This window comes from Plutella xylostella, chromosome 27, assembly GCF_932276165.1.
Source record: "Plutella xylostella chromosome 27, ilPluXylo3.1, whole genome shotgun sequence".
NCBI lineage: Eukaryota > Metazoa > Arthropoda > Insecta > Lepidoptera > Plutellidae > Plutella > Plutella xylostella.
In genome coordinates, this window is record NC_064007.1 from 6,629,324 (window position 1) to 6,648,819 (window position 19,496).

Genomic DNA, 19,496 nt, shown 5'->3' on the forward strand with positions numbered 1-19,496 from the left:
AAAACACGATCAGCGCAAGGGACGATTTTTGATAAAAATTGATATTGAAGCTTTCGATAACAGTGACAATGAACATGCAGTGAGTGCCCAATATATTATGACTGATCAGTATGATGAAGTGATGGACGCTGCTCAATGTGTGGTACGCAAAATTTTTAAAAAAATGTATGAGCAATAAAATGTATTTTAATGGAAATAGATTATCATCGTCTTCAGCCTATAATAGTCCGCTGCTGGATTAATGCAAACGATAGGTATATCCTTAATAAAAAAAAAGATAATAAATTTATATTCAATAAAAAATATGTTTTTTATTTTACTCATACTTACAGGCACATTTTGGAAGATAGGTCAGCGGTAAATAAAAAAAAAAAAATATTTTAATGCATGAACTGTTTTATTCATAGTAACTGGGTATACATTTATCACTAAGAATTTACAAATACAATTTAACATGCGAGCATGACCTGTTTTATGCATAGTAGGTACAATTATCACTAAAGGTACTAATCCATGCATCGCGGCTTACGACTATGGCGCGCGGCCAATGCCAGTATTTTTCATCGACATCAGCGTGACAGTTAAAAAGCCGCGATGCGCGGAATAGTACCTTACATATCTTAAAAATTATTACCTTCTTACAAAACACAATGACACATACTTATGCGAGCATAACTTGTTTTATTCATAGTAGATAATACATTTATCACTGTGTATCTAAAAAGAATTACATAATACAATTTAAGAAGTAGCATTAAAGAGAAGTATTACAATGACCCCAAGGTAGAGTTGTTATTTTATCTTCTAAAATTTGTCTTTTATTGTCAGATCTACATAGTATTAATTTATTAACTCTTTGTGTAAATATTTGATGATTTTTTGAACGAATTAAAAACATATCATCCCTAAAGCTTTCGTTTTTAAATAGTGACTTTTTGTATTGATTTAATTAAAGTTTTTTTGTTACAGATTTTTTAATTCCTTTTGCTTTTTTAATACTGTTTTTACATGTGTCTATAAAATATAACTTAGCTCTTAAGCCAACGAATTCCGAAATTATTTCTCCACCCAATTCATCCTTAAAATACCCAGGTATTTTCATATTTTTGGGAGGTATTTTGTAAATATTATTTTGCTCGAAGTTACTGGTATCAAAGTATTGTATATTATCTTTCATATCTTCATAAAAGTCATTCGTATATATCAAGTAAAGAAAGCTATCTGTGTCTGTATAGCATAATTGTATACGTTTGTCATAAAAAGGTTTCATAAAGGAATAGTGAAATCTATACAAATGAGTTTTGGCTAATTCGAGAACAGAAAAACCGATGTATATTGGTCTGTCTAAAATAACATGTGTTCGCTGTAAATGAATGGCCACCAGGTTCTCAGATATAATCGCTAAATTTTTAAAATTCGGAGCGCTTATATATTTTTCTGCACCGCAAAGTTTATTTGTATTGTTGCAAACATCTTTCCACACTGTAACTAATTTAACATCGACTTGTTTCCGTTTATTTTCTATTGTTTTTCCGAATATTGAATTGTTTTGTTTTTTAAAGAAGTCTTTTTCAAAATCCGAGGTGGCCTTTTGACGAAGGGATGTATTTAGCGAAATATAGGGTTCTAAAAATACTTTCTGATCAAACGCTAGTATTTTATGTATCTTTAATAATTTTAATCCATGTTTCAGGCATTCTTTTAGGTGAACATAATGAATAATATAATGATGTTTATCATATAAATTAGCAATAAGTTTGCTAGTTGTACCGCCGGCGGGAACTAACTTTTCAGGCGCAAATGGCAAATCAGAGTGCTCTTTATGGATATTAGCTGGGTAGCTGAGATCCACCTCTAGTATAAATCCTTGATTATCATCAGCACTATGATTTAAAATATTAAATTTCTGTATTTCAAAATCATTTAAAAAATGAAAATTACTTGTTGGAAGCTTTTTCATCATCGCAAATCCGTATAAATTTACGCAATCCAAGTAAATTAGAAATGAGTTTGGTTCATTTTTATCATAATGTGGTAAGTATTTGTTATTAGCCTTTGCATATCTTAGGGAACACTGCGCCAAGCCACCTCGTATTCCATTTTCAATCATTTGATACATTTCTAAATCCGATATTAAATCTAATTCAACTTTTGTGAATTTTAACATCGCATCCCAACTTAATGATGGAGATGAGATATAGTAGCATGGATCCAATTGATAATATTTTAAACTCATACTACGAAATTTTTCAAAAATATCGCATAACAATAGCACATCACATTTTAAATAAAGATCCGTATACTCTCCAATATTTTTAATATTAAAGGATTGCCACACATTCAACGCATGCTTATAATCTTCTTCGGACACATCTTCAGAATTAAGTTTACTAAAGAAGTGTTTTCGCTCGGGAAGCTGGTTCTCACTATAACGGTCCCATGAATTGACATAATCATAGCAATAAATTCCTTTGCGACGAACCAAATCGAACAAATATTGATCTTTGAAATATTTACGTAGGTTTATAAAGTCACTAGAACTTAGTGTTTTGGCTAGTTTATCTAAACCAGAGCTCAAAAAATTAAAAGAATCTATGAATTTTAGCTGAGCCACATTTTTTGCGTCAATAGGTATAAACTTAGTAAAGGAAATGAATTTTTCTTTATTTTTAGGAATGAGATTAACACGTCCTATTATACTTGACAGTTCATTAATGAATAAATGGCAATCATAACCCGATAAATTATGAAATATTATGGGAATGAAAGGACAAACTTTAGCTTTTAAGTTACACGACTTGTGGCTAGGACCTCGATATTTACCAGTGAAATGATCATGGTCTGCTACTTTAATTTCATCGCGCGAAAAGTTTTTTTCACAGAAATAGCACGTATTTGCGTTATCAAAGGATGTTTTTTCCTCTTGGCTTAAAGGCAACATAGGTTGCGCGACTGACAATATCTGATACAATCTTTTAACATCATTTGAAATAGTTTCCACAAATTTTTTAGCACAGCGGGCCCCGCGATATGAAACATACTCATTTAATGCCGGGTTAGATTTACAGCAGATGTAATATGCAAAACAAGTAGCTTCATGTTTTTGAATGTTTTCTACATGTTCAGATTTGTTCTTGTCATTGTACTCATGAAGTAAACTTTCAAAGTCCCCGTAAATAACTATTGGAATTCGTTGCGTCTTATCTACGTTTGAAAATGATATCTTACTGCCTTCCGGGGGCAATGTAGTTTTTACTCTTGCACAGTTATGATCACAAAGCTTTTTTTCTGAATTAAAATAAATAAAACATTCATCGCATAAAAATATTTTACATTTATGCTGCGTAAGTTGGTTACGAACAAGTCTATCAAAGTTTTTGATCAGACAATAATGTCCTTTTCCACCGTTATCAATATATAGCAAATTTACGTGAGTAAGTTTACGTGATGAAGTTTTAAATAGTGGTCCAACGACATCACTGTTCGTTTCTAGGCCGTAAACATTAATACTTATGTCAGGATTTAATTTCTCAAATAATTTAATGTCCTCAAAACTTGGTGGGAAAGTCATTCCCGCAGTGTTTAACACTTTGGAATAATGGGGATACATTCTTACTCTAACTGGGTTATTTTTCGCGGGATATAAATGAGCCATTATACTCCACAAGAAACAATGTTCGTCCTTATTTTGAATATTTAAACAAGCTTTAGTTCTGCTTATTTTCGCCGGTAGTTTAACGAAAGATCCAGCTCTCAAGGGATTGTATTTATTTATGTTTACCTCTAAATGGCTTATAGAATCAATCGTCCAACCAGACTCTGAAAGTTCAAACTCGGAACATTTGGTAACAAGTTTTTCTGCTGAGTTGCAATAAACAGATGAAATATCTGAATTTTCAAAAAGAGCCTCATAACTTGTGTTGAAAGATTTTATTGACGTTTCCTCGTTTTTCGGCAAAGTATAAGAGACATAAAGCTCAAAGTTAATTTTTATTGCTCTATGTGCTACCAAAGATTTTTTGATAAGATTACAGACAGTATCTTTTATATTTAACAAAAATAGTTCTGGCGATAAGCACGATGTTGATGGATTGACTCTATAGCTCAAAATTCGATTTTTAAAAGCCGTGGCTATTATTAACACATTATCGAATTCGGATCTGATTAAACTGTTGGATTTATGAATGTTAGATTTTTTATGCGCTGCATAACTTGGTACGACCACATTACAAGTTGTGCAAAACATTTTATTTATTAATATTAAATGAAGAAACCTTATTTATTTTTACTGGATTGTCATAAATTTTTAACTAGTAGGTATATTAAAGTATAACGTACCTACCTTGTATATTTACCGAGTTTCTCAATTATTACAAGTATTAAGTCACTACTACAACATCAATAATCGAAAGCGAATAGACAGATATGTGTTTAAATCCAAAAAAGTTATTTTACGAATCATTAGCTAATAAGTAATTCAAAGGTTAGAGTAAAATGTAAATAATTCTATAATTGTTTGATTATATATTTAAAATAACAAAAGTACATATTAATTTTTATATATGCCAATAGGTTGGGTACCTAGGTATAACCGTAACCATACAGTTGAAAAACGTAGGCCTCTAATATGAATAGCAGTTGGGGTAAATGATGGGCTGAATATGAGCAAAATCTTCCCGAGTCGCTTGAACTAGACGACTCGTCGCGCGCCACACGCTACTGTTAGTATCCGCGCCTACTTTTATAGCAAGGATTGGATGACGCCACTTCTCATCCTGGAGTTTCTCCGCTTCCGCTGTGTTATAAACGCGCAGCTCAATAAAATATTCGCCTCGCTTGAGGGGATCTCGCTGAGTGCTGTACCCAGAAGCAGTCCTCTGCGTAAAGAAGCTGCGTAGTTGTGTTGCAGGCACCGCCGCGCGACTGCATTTGCCTGGAACAACGTTTGTTGCTTCGTCCTGAAAGTAAATAAAAAGTAGGGGAGACCGGGGACAAAAGTAACAGCGGGTAGAAAGTAACAAAGACTCTGTGGACTTCCCCAATAGCCTAAACGTCCCAAGCGACAGCTGGTAGTCAGCATGCGATGCCCCCCGCGCATGATATAATTTTCCGCGCCCGTGGCGCGGTGCAAGGTTGTTTTAGTGAGCATTTCGTGAATTTACACACCAAAAGTAAGTTTTTTGGTGTTTATTCATTTAGTGTTTACGTAGAATTAAGATGCCAGGAACCATATGACTATTGTGAATATATTATTTATTGAGTCCACACAGTTTATATTAAGAAGTTTTTTTAGTTTTGTCAATAAGTCATAAGTTTTTTTTAGTTTTGATAGTTTTTTAAAAAGTTTTCTTAACTAAATAATTTGACTGTTTTTTTTGTTCTTTCTTTTGAATCGTATTTATAACATTGGGCTGAATTTATGGGTTGTTACATTCGACCCATGCCTTGTTACTTTCGTCCTGACCATGGGGTCGAAAGTAACGATTTCCCTTTTTTTTTTGAGGCTCTAGAAATGCTAAAATTCGTGATGTATTAAGTAAAGTAATAATGGATATTTGTAGACTATATACGAAAGTTTTATGTGACTATATTTATTTTATCGTAAATGTTATTAATAACGAGAAATCAGACAGAAACTACAAACTGTTACTTTTGTCCCCGGTCTCCCCTAATTAGAAATCAGCCCTTACTCATACACAATCGCCTGAAAATCGAATGAATTAAAAAAATAACGAACGGGTTGAGGATTGCACTCCCTGGTTTCAAAAACTTTACTGTATGCTGAATTTAAAGGGGAATTGATAATGCACACGCATACACACGCACACACATGTGCACACTTAACAGTCCACTGCTAGACATGGGCTTCTTTCGAATACGATCTGAATTTATTTTCTTTACACCAAATGCCTGTCCAATAAACATTAATTCGTCGAACTGCAGTTAAAGAGCCCCAGTACTTATAAATGGCTGAACCGATTTTGATGAAACTTAGCCAAAGTTTTATAAAAAGCTTCATACCAAATAAAAAATATGAATGTTTTATTAATTACCTCGGAATCAGGAAAAACAGCACGCTTGCGTTTAACGGCCGAGGGCTGCGTTGCCGGGATGGGCTCCTCGGGCTCGGTGTCGGAGCCGCAGGCGAACAGGTCTCGCGGGGCGACGCTCGCAGCGGGCGGCGGCGCTGAGCTCTTGGAACTAGCTTTACCGCGTTTTGCTGGTTCTTTCTTCTTTTCTTTTTTCTGGTTCGAGGCAGGATTGGTAGAGCTGGATGCGAAGATATCCTCGTCTGCCCAAAACGGATTTTGCGACCAGTGAGCCCTAAAAGTAAACATACATAAACTTCGTAAAAAAACTGTTGAATAGAAACGCAGTTACGTTAAATTTCTTTCAAATTTATGAAAAGTATAATAGATGATAAATTTGGGCATAGGTAGGAACTATTTGCTCTTACATCGTCACATTATATACCTAACTCTTCTATCCTTTTTTTTAAGTGCTCTTACTGGGAAGGGAATATATGTATAGTTAAAAAAACTAAGTTTCTAAGGGTGCTGAAATATATCTTAAAAGTTTCAGTCAAATGGAATAAATCAGAGTGCGATAAAGTAATAAAATAGACACGTACATACTTATGAAGATCTGCTGAGGAGCTACAGGAACACCAGCACTTATAATCACAACACTGAACCACTGAACGATGCAGTATAATGTCACTCTCGCAGTCTCGCGTATGAAAAAGGTCCTCTGAGGCGGAGCGAATAGTTTTGTTCAGCAAATTATAAGGCGCTATTCATAATGCAAAACCAACATAAATATATATTTTTGTTAATACATGTTTAAAGTATAATAAACCTTATGTCCCGAATCCTTAAGAACTAATTACTCAACTTAATAAGTCATAGTGATTCTTTAGTATAAACTCATCCTTACATACCTTAAGCGGATCATACATTTGATTATGTTTACCGAATTCAGAAATAAGATACTATAATTTTATAAGGCAATGGCTTCCAATAAGGCATTACATGAAATAGTTGCTAGAGATCTTTAATAACATACTAGGACGTTACTATTTAGTAGCATATCCAAGTTATATTAAGCTACGGAGACATTTTCCGTGTTTTCAAAGCTTTTCACCTCAAATCAAACCTACCTACATCTTCCGCTTTCTGTTTCCAAAAGGCCAATAAAAGTTAATCATCGATTGAATCATGTATTGGAAACTAGCTGTAAGTATGTTTTAACTGCACTAGCTCGCATTGTAAATAAATCTTAAGTGGATAAGTGATCAGAAGAAGGTCTTTCAAATGGAAAGTCAGATTCATTTCCTTAAAAAATTCTATGATATATATAATATAATTTTATTCTTTAATTGCCAACTTAGCCAATGGCTCTCGACCAAGAGGTCGCGGGTTCGAATCCGCGGGGCAACACGCGCTGTGAAGATAGGTATTTTGAGTTGTACTCATATTTGTTAGGCCGTTAAGACATTGCATTGCAGGCTGAATCACCTGATTATCAGAAAAGCAAGATAAATCTGTACTTCGAAACGCAAGTTACGCCCATGGTGCTCATGCGCATTACCATATAAAATCTGGCGAAACACGCGCTGAGGGTTCCGTAACATCATGTATAAACAGGGTGTTGCAAAATTGGTATACTAAGCCGAAACCTACATGTGCAGCATGGTATATCTAAGCCTGAAACTGAAATCAGAATTTGGAAATTTGTGAAAAAAATACCTTTTAACCACGATCACGATATACATCAAGTACCAATAAATATAATAATGGATATTAAAATATATATATTTATATTTCAATGTGATTAAATGAAAAAATATATTGAAAACAAAAATTGCATTCCAAGTACGTACCTAGCAGGTGAAATAACTAACATTCACTTGTCATGCATGTAAATCAGTACCTACTTGTTGAAGTATTTATAAACAATTTCTTCATTGAGGCAGATATCATGTGGCATAAAACGAGACGTGACGTATTAGAACCATGTATTAGTTTACATTTAACATGCATCAAATTAGTACATAGTAGACTGAAATAAAGGCTACATTGAATGAAACATAAGTTTGTATTCCTACATCGCGCTGTCAAAGTTTTTACGATCCTTCGCTATATATACAAAAAACAAATTTATTAACTTGACTGGTCTTGTATGATATGCATTGCATGAGTAGGATACGCCCAATCCGAAATTGCAAGTATCCTTGTACCTAGTCACCCATGCTACACCATAAACGTTAGTAAGATGTGGGCAGTCTGAACACGTTAATGGTAGACGCATGAAATGAAATACTATTGAATGGGAAATTATTGAATGAGAAATTATTGAATGGGAAAATGACCCGAGCAAGCGGTGTACCGTAAAAACATTACTGACTGAACATTATTGATTACCAGACGGTACACCGCATGCGAAGGTTTTGCTGTTTTTTACAATAATTTGGTAAACACTTGCAATTAAACCTTTAGATAAATAATAGTTGTTAGACATGACGCTCTAAAACATTTGCTATTTTTCTACATTGCTGTATTAAAAATGATACTGAGACCGCCCGCATATTTAATGGTAGACTGTGAGTAAAAGCTCGATCAGGATTATGTATCTGGTACTGATTTGTACAAGATAAATATCCTGATGGACCAGTACCGATTATCAGTTGCGCGACGCAGGTTTCCACCGGATCGCAACTCGGGGTGTGATTGGGGAGGTCTAAATCACGGACGGCGAGCGCAGCGAGCCGTCTGTGATTTAGAATCCCCAATTACACCCTACTATGGTGGTAAAAACCCGAACTATAATAAGAAGCTTCCTCTACTCGACAATAGATGGCGTTGTAAGCAACTTGGGGTCGTGAGTCTGCGTTTAAAGGAGCGTAAGATCAGTGACAGTTCGAAACTCGCTGCTATTGGCTGATGAGATGACAGTCGCTGTCACTTTCACATCTGACTTTGACGTTTGATGTTGATGTCTCGCTCTTTTCACAGCCGTTATAAAGTCTCTTTCGCACACTGTATTCGACACTCACTTTAAACTGGTTATTTTCCACTTTTACAGATTGTTTGTTTTTGTTCTTCTCTTTACAGATAGGAATAGACAAGCTCGAGAGGTCGAGTCCAGGTCGTAAAAAACTAGAAGATGACGCCGCCGCCGTGTCAAAATTATCTGCCGGGAAACCTATTAAGAAATCAGAGCAACCTGGCCCGGATAAAACTCAGCCATCCGCTACTTCAACAACAGAATCACCAGCACAATCACAAGTAGCAATAGATAAACCGACCCAACAATCTAGCGTTCATCAATCTTTTTCACAAGCGTTGGCCAAGCCTACGAGCCACAGCAAAGTACCCCGACAATCTAGACATAGACATAGACATAGACACATCGTTTATTCACTCACAAAATACACAATCTGTACTTTCAAATGAAAAAGATGAAGTATCGTATGATAATACTGACGATTCGGGATGGACAATAGTACAGAAAAAGAAACAGCCAGCTAAACCGCGCACGGATCGTACTATAGTGAGAGGCACAGGAACCAGCGATACTCAGATAAAAGCGGTGGAACGCACAATCCATATACAGGCGTGGCGCTTTGCACCTGATACCACTGAGGAAGCTCTGAAAAACTACTTAGGAAAAATTCACCCTTCAGATAAGTACTTCGTCTCAAGACGAGTCATAAAGACTGACCGGCATGCATCATTCATCATTGGTATACCGGAATCAATATATCCCGTGTTCAACTCACCTTCAGCGTGGCCGAACGGAGTGATGTTTGCTGAGTGGTTTCTCCGACGCCCCCGCGCCGTCCAACAACCGCGGGGGAGCGACTCAGGCAGGCAGGACTCAGGGGTCAGAACATCGACAGGTGAGAAGCAAATATAATAAACACTATGAGGAAAACGAGATCACTGTATACTACCAAAACGTGCGCGGTCTCCGAACAAAATTAGACGTTTTTCAGCAAGGTCTTGCAGCATCAGAAAGTGATATCTTTGCCATAACAGAAACGGGCTGCAACGAGACTATCAACGATTCTGAATTGTTTATCAAGGGATTTACAGTGTACAGGTGTGATAGGACAGATGGGCGCAAGCAGGGGGGGGTTATGATTGCAGCGTGTCCTAATTACGAACTTAAACAAATACCTATTACTGTTGACTTGAATAACTCATTATTCGAAATTGTATGTGCCTCTGTATACCTGAAACATAGGCATTTATTTGTTTGTTGTGTTTTGTATATCCCGCCAGCTGCACCAGATATTGAATATTTAAAAATGTTTAATTTATGCAAAAACTGCTTATATGACCATAAAGGCAACACATGTTTTTCGTCGTCGCGATGTCGCAACTGCAACGGAAACCACAACACACTTTTGCATTTACAGGAATTTAAAGCAAAGTCAATGACATCAAATGCAATCCAGACTGAACAAAATTATGAAAACACGTCATCATTGAAGAGCAATTTATCAATCAAGGAAAATAATGAAATCCTTTTAGCAACAGCCTTGGTTAAGGTTAAGTCAGTAGATGGATCAGATCATACCTTGAGGGCTCTGGTGGATCAGGGCTCCCAAATATCACTTATAACTGAAAGAGCAGCTCAGCAACTGGGCATAAAGAGGCAGAAATGTCAAGGAATCATTGTCGGTGTGGGAGATAAACATAATAGTTCTAAGGGTACCATCGGCATCAAATGTACGTCCTTGAACAGTGAGTTCTCCTTCACTACCGGTGTATATATCATGAATCATCTAATCAATCATTTACCAAGCAAGTCGTTCCCGAAGCCATCATGGTCGCATATCAATCACATAAAATTAGCGGACCCTGAATTTTATCAAAGTCGAGAGGTGGACTTATTGCTGGGAGCAGACATATATTCGATGATAATGTTGGATGGAATAATTAAGGGTGAGGTCCAGTCGCAGCCCATAGCACAGCAAACACACCTGGGTTGGATCTTATTTGGGACTGTTAGTAAGTTTCATTGCAACGTCGTAATTAACAACCTTGACGACATCAAGCGGTTCTGGGAGATGGAAGACATCACCGAACAGAGCACATTATCAAAAGATGATCAATTCTGCGTTGAATTATATCAGGAAACAACGACAAGGCAGTCGGATGGCCGTTACGTAGTGAAGTTGCCACTAGTACCAGATTTTCAAGAAAAACTTGGTACATCTAAGCCGCAAGCAGCTTGAGATTCGAATTACTCGTTCGCAATTCCTGTATGACCTTTTCTTTAGTTTTAACAGAATTATTCAACTTATTTATAGTATCCGACATAGTATTAATGGTCAGGTTCATAGTTGGAATCATATTAAGTATTGTTCCGAACTGTGTATTTTGTTGATGTAGTTTTTGAATTTGTTCACTCATTTCTTTCATAGATCTGAGTATATCCTTCAATGAACACGTATCGCCATTCGGGGGAGCTGGTATGCTGCTTTCATCGAGTGTCCCACTTCCACGATACATATTTATATAGTTATAGTCAGTGGGATAGTTGTCAGTGCCCAGAGTAATGCTGTCGTTTGCACTCAAATTATTATTTGAATAGGTAGAGTTGAGCATAACGCTTCGTACTGGCGTGTTGATATTACCACCTTTGCGTTGTGTAGATATACATTCTGGGCAGATCCATTTCGTTATATATTCTTGCGAAAATTTGTTAAAGTCGCTATGTTGTATTGCCAAGCAGTCTATATCGTACATCCCCTTACATTTTATGCACTCCATATAGTCAAGTGACATGATTTTTTTGTTACATGCCTTGCAAGTTGTGTTGGTAGACATGTTAATCAATCATATAGACCTACTCTCTTCCATCCAAAGGTTGTCTGGTAGAGATTGCTATAAGCAATAAGGCCGCCTTTTTGTACTGTTTTATTTTTAAGTTTTGTTTTTTGTAATTTTTATTCTTGGTGCAAATAAAGTGTTTTGTATTGTATTGTATTGTATTGTTAATCTTGTGTCACTAGAGGCTCCGTTATCTTTGGTGGTGAAAAGTTGAACTAAAGGCAGCGCTATTCAGTTATGGTGGTAAAAACCCGAACTATAATAAGAAGCTTCCTCTACTCGACAATAGATGGCGTTGTAAGCAACTTGGGGTCGTGAGTCTGCGTTTAAAGGAGCGTAAGATCAGTGACAGTTCGAAACTCGCTGCTATTGGCTGATGAGATGACAGTCGCTGTCACTTTCACATCTGACTTTGACGTTTGATGTTGATGTCTCGCTCTTTTCACAGCCGTTATAAAGTCTCTTTCGCACACTGTATTCGACACTCACTTTAAACTGGTTATTTTCCACTTTTACAGATTGTTTGTTTTTGTTCTTCTCTTTACAGATAGGAATAGCTGTAACAATACACAAGCTGTTTTGACGATTTGTAAACGCTTCACACGACGATTTCCGGTTGAAAATGATTTAAAACACGGTTAGATTTTCGTTGTAATGTTTACACTTCGGTGTTGCGTTCCGTTCCCCGTATTATTCCAATTAGAGCAATACTGGAGCGAATTCCAGAATAATCACTTTCAGTTATGTCAGTATGATAGGGATCACTCTTATTTTACTACTTCGCAATTTGATAAAACAAAGCAAGTTTATGAGAATATCAAAGCAACCATAAAAAATCAGTACGAGGCACTTTTATCGCGTCCGATAAGTCCAAACCCAGCTGCTCGTGAGCAGCAGGTGGAGCAGGCGCCCGCCGCCGCCCTGGCCGGCGCTCAGCAGCCGGACAAACGTAGTCCTGGCGTCCGGGACTATGCGTCATCTAGCAAGTCGGAGGACATGCTTCGCAGGCAAGCAGCCAATTTCAAGGCATTTTTGAGAACCGTCGGAAACATCGACTTAGAAGAAATTACGGAGAAATGGGAATTAGAGAGCACTATTAAAACCTTGCAAATGAGATGGATGGCAATTGACTCTCTTCATTGGGAGATTGAATCAGAGCTGAATGGAGAAAATGAGGCCTATGATAATACATTTAGCAAGCACGAAGCAACGTTTAATCAGTTAAACAAGCAAATAAACAAGAAATTATGGTCTGTTTCGCATAGAAGTTCCCGAGTTTCATGGCAGCTACAGCGAGTGGGTGTCATTTAAAGATCTGTTTACGGAAGCTATCCACAATAATTAGAATAGAATAGAATAGAATACTACTTTATTGACTTAAAAATAATTTACATAAATAACAATTTACAATATAACGCAATAGGCGGCCTTATCGCTAAAAGCGATCTCTTCCAGGCAACCTTTGGGTGGAGGAGAGACTTAAACTATAAATGAGGAAGGTGTACAAAGTGTAGTAAACATTCATGTTTAATAATAAATACTTAAATACATACATACATAATGTAATCAAAGTTATATAGATTTATATAATATAGGTAGGTACTATTGCAAGATGGAGGAAAGATAATGTTCTTTTACCTGTTTTTTGAAACCTATAGCTGTCTTCGCAAAACGGATATTTACAGGTAATGCATTCCACAGACTTATAGCTGTCACAGTAAATGAGTTACTGTAAAACTCAGTAGTATGCGATGGGAAATCTAATAAACGCATTAAATAATTCATCTATATCAAGTGCGCAGAAAATGCAATTTTTGAAGAACAAGGTCAAAGGAGAAGCTGAACGATTGATACAACATCTACCTATCAGTTCGGATAATTACGCTGTTTGTTGGGACATTCTCAACCATCGGTTTAACAACAAAAACGCCATATTTAATTCGCAAATCAGCACTCTCCTAACAAGAGTCGAGGTCGTCTCGAGTCTCTCGAATTGGAAATTGATATCATCGGGATCTTCTGATAATTGACACAACGGTCTTGAATTGAGGCATGCTTCTATTTGTGCTAGTAGTGTTGATAGCTCCTCGTATGTTAACTTCTGATTTCCGATGACCCGCTTGAAGTGATACTTGAAGCTCTTCACGGCTGATTCCCAGAGGCCTCCAGCGTTCGGCCACGATGGGGCGATGAAATGCCATTCTATTTCCATCTGATTTATTTCGTCGAAGAATTCCTCATTGAATACTTCTTTCAGTTCTGATAGCTCCTGCTTGATTACCCTGCTGCTCCCTACAAAATTTGTCCCATTATCGCTGTAGATGTGGGAGGGGGCACCTCTTTTGGCAGCTAGACGACGCATTGCTGCTATCATGGAGGATGTTGATAGGTCCGACACGAGTTCAAGGTGGACCGCCTTAGTCACCATGCATATAAAGACGGCCACATAACCTTTGCTTGATTTGATCCCACGACCTTTGTTTGATTTAACATCAATGAATCCAGTAAAGTCTACTCCCGTATGCTCAAATGGTCTTGATGGTGTGATCCGTTCTTCAGGAAGTTCTCCCATTATTTGAATCTGTTTGCTTGGCGTGTTTCTTCTGCAGATTACGCACCTTCTTAAACACTTTTTGACGGCTCTGTTGCCACCGATTATCCAATAATGTCGCCTGTTTTTACCTGTGTTTAACCTTGGCTACCCTAGCCAAGGTTAAACGGGGCCCTCCGTGAAGTGACAAGGTATGCGCATTGTCGATTAACAGCTCGGTCAGTTTACCATTATGAGGTATGATGATGGGATGCTTCTGGTCTTCAGTGATATTTGCATGCTTTAACCTGCCTCCTACTCTTAAAAGCCCATCTTTGTCTAAGAATGGCGTTAACTGTAACAGTTTGCTATCGGCACTAATTTTTTTACCTTTTCTTAGTCTGGTGATCTCTTCCGAAAATTCTACTTCCTGTACATACTTGATGATGATGATTCTTGCTTGTTTTATTTCTGATAAAGTGATATAAGGTTCTTTTTTGACTGATTTTGTCTTTGTGAAACGGAGCAGCCAAGCTATGACTCGTATTACTCGCACCAATTTGCTGTGCTTGCTAAACAGAGTGCCTATTATGTTATCGTCGGTGGTAATGACGTTTGTTTGTTTACACCGTCTCGTTTCTAAATCTGTGATAAATACCGTTTGTTGTGACGGTTCATCTGATTTATATGATTTTAGCCATTCCGGCCCGTCCCACCACAACCTGTTTTCACCAAGCTGTGAGGCTGATTGGCCGCGACTGGCGCAATCTGCTGAATTTTCACTGGATTTTACGTAATTCCAGTTTTCGGGGGGCATGATCTCTCTTATTTGTTGCACTCTATTCGCAACATAAGGCGTCCACCTGCCAATGTCCCCTTGAATCCATCCAAGCACGGCTGTTGAGTCCGTCCAACCTATTGTTTTGATAAGATGATTTGATAGACAAGAACGTATTTTACTCATTAGCTTTGTCAGTAACACTGCGCCGTTGAGTTCCAGTCTGGGCAGCGATATATTCTTATTCACGGGCACCAGTCTAGCCTTTCCTGCTATGAGTGTTACGGTTGATTCACCGTCCTTGCTGACGCGGCAATATACAACACATGCATATGCCTTTATAGACGAGTTGCAGAAACCGTGTAACTCGACATTGTCTTGATTTTTCGTATTTAGCCATCTAGGCACTTTGATTTGATTGATACTTTGCAGATCGTTTCTGAATGATAACCATTCCTTGATTAGGTTTTCTGGTAGTTTGTCATCCCAGTCTAAAGATGTCAGCCACACCTTTTGGAAGAGTAATTTTAATTTAGTAGTTAACGGTGAGGGCGGTGAGCGGTCAGGGCGTGCTCTGGACGCGCCTCACGCAATACAAACATATTTGGAAGAGAATGGGGGAGGCCTTTGCCCAACAATGGGATCACCTGTAGATTTTAGTTAATAATAATAAGTAATGAAATAATAATAATAATAATGAAGATTAATGTTAATACTTACCAATTATTAGTAGTTAGGAATATTTAAATTTATTTTAATATTTAATTATGATTGAAATACTATTTAATCGAAAATGAAATTAAATAATGAATAGCACAATTAATTAATTATATAATGATTTAATCGCATGTCTATTTAAGTAATGTAGCTAATGTTATTTATCTTTTTATTATTGTAATTTGCATGTTATACCTACCTAAACTACCTATATTGTTTTATAAGTTACTACAGGCAGGCTTAAATAAATAATAAATAAATAAATAGTTAACGGTGACAGCCATCCCAGCGGGTCAAATAACTTTGAAATGTCTGATAATAAGGCCCTTTTCGTTAACTTTGATAATTCTTCAACTTTCAGTTGGAACACAAATATGTCTGACTCGGGTTTCCACCTCAGGCCGAGCATTTTTGTTGTTTCAGCCTGTTTAAAATCAAATGAAAATTGAGTCGCTTCACCTTGGACTTGTTCTAATATTTGCTTTTCGTTAGAAGCCCATTTTCTGAGGTTAAAGCCGGCTGATTTTAACAATTTAATAAGCTGTTCCTGCAGCTCTAATGCTGATTCGATTGAGTGGCTCCCGTGGACCAAATCGTCCATGTAAAAGCTCTCTTCGAGAACTCTTGCTACTTCGCTTTCACTCTGATTGACTTCTTTTCCAAGCTGTCTGAGCGTCATCATGGCTAAAAAGCTAGCCGGTTTCATCCCATAAGTAAGGGTTGATAACTGATATTCTTGTAATGGCTGTTGATTAGAATCTCTCCAAATGATCTTCTGCAGTTGCCTTTCTTCTGGATGTACGAGAATCTGCCGATACATCTTCTCGATGTCTGCTGTGTAAGCATATTGATACTGTCTCCATTTGATTATTAATGATTGCAGGTCCTGCTGTAGGTTTGGTCCCCTGTGCATAAGGTCGTTCAAGCTGAAGCCGGTACTAGTACGGCAGCTGGCATTAAATACCACACGGAGAGCCGAAGTCGCTGACTCATCGCGCAATATACAATGGTGCGGTAGATAGCACTGCGGGGCGGCGCTGCTTGAACTAGCGGGTTCCATGTGACCTAGGAAGCGGTATTCGTTGATAAATTCCTTGTAGGCTGTTGCTATTTTTTCATTTTGATAAAACTTCTTTTCCAGGTTCCTGAACTGCGCTATTGCTTGCGGCTTAGATGTACCAAGTTTTTCTTGAAAATCTGGTACTAGTGGCAACTTCACTACGTAACGGCCATCCGACTGCCTTGTCGTTGTTTCCTGATATAATTCAACGCAGAATTGATCATCTTTTGATAATGTGCTCTGTTCGGTGATGTCTTCCATCTCCCAGAACCGCTTGATGTCGTCAAGGTTGTTAATTACGACGTTGCAATGAAACTTACTAACAGTCCCAAATAAGATCCAACCCAGGTGTGTTTGCTGTGCTATGGGCTGCGACTGGACCTCACCCTTAATTATTCCATCCAACATTATCATCGAATATAATTATGTCTGCTCCCAGCAATAAGTCCACCTCTCGACTTTGATAAAATTCAGGGTCCGCTAATTTTATGTGATTGATATGCGACCATGATGGCTTCGGGAACGACTTGCTTGGTAAATGATTGATTAGATGATTCATGATATATACACCGGTAGTGAAGGAGAACTCACTGTTCAAGGACGTACATTTGATGCCGATGGTACCCTTAGAACTATTATGTTTATCTCCCACACCGACAATGATTCCTTGACATTTCTGCCTCTTTATGCCCAGTTGCTGAGCTGCTCTTTCAGTTATAAGTGATATTTGGGAGCCCTGATCCACCAGAGCCCTCAAGGTATGATCTGATCCATCTACTGACTTAACCTTAACCAAGGCTGTTGCTAAAAGGATTTCATTATTTTCCTTGATTGATAAATTGCTCTTCAATGATGACGTGTTTTCATAATTTTGTTCAGTCTGGATTGCATTTGATGTCATTGACTTTGCTTTAAATTCCTGTAAATGCAAAAGTGTGTTGTGGTTTCCGTTGCAGTTGCGACATCGCGACGACGAAAAACATGTGTTGCCTTTATGGTCATATAAGCAGTTTTTGCATAAATTAAATTTCTGTGCTGTTTTTATTCTTGCCTCCGTTGGCATGTTCAGGAATGTGTTGCAACGAAAAATCATGTGTTGTTTGTTGCAAAGCTGGCAGTTTGCTGAGTTCGCACTTGAAACGTGTAAAGTTTTATGGCCATAATTATTTGATGAATGATATTTGTTTGATTCGTAACGAGCTTGATATTTAGGTTGAGATTTGCTTGATGAAATTTGCGGTTGCGTCGCTTGTGACTTTTTGATGCCCTCTTTCCTCTGCGATGATTCGAGAATGTTAAATTTTATTTCTAAAAATTTTAAGAAGTCCTCCAACACGGGAAGCTCTCGGGAATTATTTCTTGATTCAATGTAGTCATTGTATGATTGATTATCTAATTTGTTTGATAACAGGTAGACCAACAGTGGATCCCAAGACGAGATATCCACTCCGAGATTCTTGATTGCATTAAGACATTCATTTGATAAGTCATGAAGCTTCTTAATTTGCCCCAGCGACTGCTGCTGCATAGTTTGAAAGATTAGGAGAGTGCTGATGTGCGAATTAAATATGGCGTTTTTGTTGTTAAACCGATGGTTGAGAATGTCCCAACAAACAGCGTAATTATCCGAACTGATAGGTAGATGTTGTATCAATCGTTCAGCTTCTCCTTTGACGTTGTTCTTCAAAAATTGCATTTTCTGCGCACTTGATATAGATGAATTATTGTGGATAGCTTCCGTAAACAGATCTTTAAATGACACCCACTCGCTGTAGCTGCCATGAAACTCGGGAACTTCTATGCGAAACAGACCATAATTTCTTGTTTATTTGCTTGTTTAACTGATTAAACGTTGCTTCGTGCTTGCTAAATGTATTATCATAGGCCTCATTTTCTCCATTCAGCTCTGATTCAATCTCCCAATGAAGAGAGTCAATTGCCATCCATCTCATTTGCAAGGTTTTAATAGTGCTCTCTAATTCCCATTTCTCCGTAATTTCTTCTAAGTCGATGTTTCCGACGGTTCTCAAAAATGCCTTGAAATTGGCTGCTTGCCTGCGAAGCATGTCCTCCGACTTGCTAGATGACGCATAGTCCCGGACGCCAGGACTACGTTTGTCCGGCTGCTGAGCGCCGGCCAGGGCGGCGGCGGGCGCCTGCTCCACCTGCTGCTCACGAGCAGCTGGGTTTGGACTTATCGGACGCGATAAAAGTGCCTCGTACTGATTTTTTATGGTTGCTTTGATATTCTCATAAACTTGCTTTGTTTTATCAAATTGCGAAGTAGTAAAATAAGAGTGATCCCTATCATACTGACATAACTGAAAGTGATTATTCTGGAATTCGCTCCAGTATTGCTCTAATTGGAATAATACGGGGAACGGAACGCAACACCGAAGTGTAAACATTACAACGAAAATCTAACCGTGTTTTAAATCATTTTCAACCGGAAATCGTCGTGTGAAGCGTTTACAAATCGTCAAAACAGCTTGTGTATTGTTAGGAATTCCTCGACAAGCTTGAGATTCGAAATTGTATGTGCCTCTGTATACCTGAAACATAGGCATT

General features: G+C 37.6%; 2 protein-coding genes across 4 annotated transcripts; both read right to left on the reverse strand.

Moving 5' to 3' along the window:
- Window positions 1–384: 384 nt before the first annotated feature.
- Window positions 385–8,802, reverse strand: LOC105385439. 3 transcript variants are annotated; one of them, XM_038116700.2, is made up of 3 exons: window positions 6,636–8,802; window positions 6,054–6,324; window positions 385–4,958 (listed from the first exon to the last, which is right to left on the reverse strand). In XM_038116700.2, exon 3 carries the CDS (start codon window positions 4,244–4,246, stop codon window positions 950–952), a length of 3,297 nt encoding a protein of 1,098 aa, XP_037972628.2. In that variant the 5' UTR covers window positions 4,247–4,958; window positions 6,054–6,324; window positions 6,636–8,802; the 3' UTR covers window positions 385–949. The 3 variants fall into 3 exon arrangements, with proteins under 3 accessions (XP_037972628.2, XP_037972627.2, XP_037972630.2); XM_038116699.2 differs by having other exon boundaries at window positions 6,632–8,802; XM_038116702.2 differs by having other exon boundaries at window positions 4,504–4,958; window positions 6,632–8,802.
- Window positions 8,803–13,722: 4,920 nt separating this feature from the next.
- LOC119694469 lies at window positions 13,723–14,415 on the reverse strand. Its single transcript, XM_048631108.1, has one exon. The coding sequence runs from the start codon at window positions 14,413–14,415 to the stop codon at window positions 13,723–13,725; it is 693 nt and encodes a 230-aa protein (XP_048487065.1).
- Window positions 14,416–19,496: the final 5,081 nt, after the last annotated feature.

Coding starts and splice junctions, on each gene's coding strand:
- LOC105385439 (XM_038116700.2), bottom strand. CDS start 4,246: ATGTTTTGCACAACTTGTAATGTGGTCGTACCAAGTTATGCAGCGCAT.
- LOC119694469 (XM_048631108.1), bottom strand. CDS start 14,415: ATGGGAGAACTTCCTGAAGAACGGATCACACCATCAAGACCATTTGAG.